This window comes from Emiliania huxleyi, assembly GCF_000372725.1.
Source record: "Emiliania huxleyi CCMP1516 unplaced genomic scaffold EMIHUscaffold_492, whole genome shotgun sequence".
Lineage (NCBI taxonomy): Eukaryota > Haptophyta > Isochrysidales > Noelaerhabdaceae > Emiliania > Emiliania huxleyi.
In genome coordinates, this window is record NW_005198305.1 from 626 (window position 1) to 2,268 (window position 1,643).

The 1,643-nt window shown below is 69.2% G+C and overlaps 2 protein-coding genes across 2 annotated transcripts in view; one reads left to right on the plus strand and one right to left on the minus strand.

Moving 5' to 3' along the window:
* Positions 1-233: 233 nt before the first annotated feature.
* Positions 234-591, plus strand: EMIHUDRAFT_246127 (hypothetical protein; the record flags this gene model as incomplete). The annotated part of the gene is made up of 3 exons (XM_005767447.1): positions 234-240; positions 321-415; positions 499-591. 3 exons carry the CDS (start codon positions 234-236, stop codon positions 589-591), a joined length of 195 nt encoding a protein of 64 aa, XP_005767504.1.
* Positions 592-853: 262 nt separating this feature from the next.
* EMIHUDRAFT_246128 (hypothetical protein) overlaps positions 854-1,643 on the minus strand; it is a gene marked incomplete at both ends in the record, with an annotated part of 2,130 nt that continues 1,340 nt past the window's right edge. Inside the window, 2 exons of the mRNA XM_005767448.1 lie at positions 854-892; positions 1,476-1,625. Of these exons, the coding sequence (XP_005767505.1) occupies positions 854-892; positions 1,476-1,625 (189 nt within the window). The remainder of the gene's footprint in view (positions 893-1,475; positions 1,626-1,643) is intronic.

The window sequence follows — 1,643 nt, forward strand, 5'->3', positions numbered from 1 at the left end:
CACGGGTCTCCGAGGGTTGGTTCTGCGCTTTGCCTTTGGGTTTCCCCTAGCGACCGCCCCGAGCAATACGTGTACTCGACGATAATACGAAAACACGCACCCCCTTCCCGACGCTGCGTCATGCCCAGAGCACTTGGGGATTGCCGCGGATTTTCTTCCCCTGCTGTGAGACAGGCTTCTGCTTAAGAATTCTTCCCCTGCTCACCCGCCGAGCGCCGGGCGCTCGAGGCGATATGGACGGTGTCGCATCGCCAGCCGCGCTCTCGCTACGCCCGCGCCGCCCGCGCCGCCGCCGCTGAACTCCCGCCTCCTCCCCGCAGCCCTGTACGACCTCTCTCAATTGCTGGAGACGGGGCTCGACCGAGAGACGCTCGCGGTGCTGATCGGGTTGACCGAGCAGGGCGTCAATCCCGAGGTGTGACACACTGCCTGCACACCATCCTTCACCCGCCGCCGCCTCTCGCCACCTCATCCAGCCCTTCCTCTCGCACTGCGCAGGCCCTCGCCGCAGTCGTCAAGGAGCTGCGGAGAGAATCTGCTGCGCTGCGCGCCGCTGAGGCCGAGGCCGCGGAGGTCGAGGGCGGGTCATAGCCTGAGTCCCGTCGCCGCATGGTTGTTCATTGTGTCCCTTATTTTGTTCTCGTTGTGTGGGTACTTACCTTTGCGCGGTGCCGCGACGCCGCCACCTGTGCATGCAGAGCCGAGCCACTGGTGAAAGCCGTACGGTATGCGCGACGGCCGACGCAAATTTTCTTCTTCTCACACACCAGTGATCACACGCCTCAAATTTTCTTCTTCTCACACACCAGTGATCACACCGGCACACCGGCTGGGTTTCTCTCTCTCTCTCTCGTTACGAGTGCATCGTTCTTGGCCGCCTCGCGAACGCGGACTGCGACAGGCCGGCGCTGGGAAAGAATGGCGTCGCCAGCGGGTTGAGCCGCAGCGCGTGCGGGGACGCCAACGGACGTTGGCCGCGCGGGAGAGGCGGGAAGACATCGAAGGGCGACGGGGGAGGGCCGCGAGGGAGCGGCGGAGGGCCTCTGGGCAGTGGGGCAGGGGGCCGCGAAAGCGGCGGAGGGCCTCGGGGCAGCGGCGGCTGTGCCCACGCCGCGGTCTCGGGAGCGTAGGGGGCGGCGGTGTGGGGCGCGTCGAGGCATCGTCGCCACTGCCCGTACGCGCGCCCGCCCTCGGAGGTCCCTCTCTCCACCAGAGACATGCGCTGCCTCCCGCCCGGCGCCGACTGCAAGGGCGGGAGGTGCTGCGGCGGCGGCTGCGGCGGCCACGGCAGCGGCGGCTGCTGCGGCGGCGGCTGCAGCGGCCACGCCTGGGGCTGACGCCACGCCTCGTGTGCGAGACGCGGCGGCAGGACGACGCCGAAGGCCGCCGCCCACGGCCCCGCACTGCCTGCTGCTGCTGCTGCTGCTGCTGCTGCTGCAAGCGAGGGCGGGAGCAGAGGGGGCGGCGGCTGGCACTGGCCGCGCCTGCCGCGCCTGCTCGGCGGCGGGCGCGCTCGGAGACTCTGCCGTTGTGCCAGCTGCCTGGCACAATTGGTTGTAAGCGGCGTCGGCAGCCTTGAGCTCCGTGCGCGTCGCGCGGTGCTGCTCGATGCCTGCGCGGCCGGCCTCCTCGGGCTGGATGAG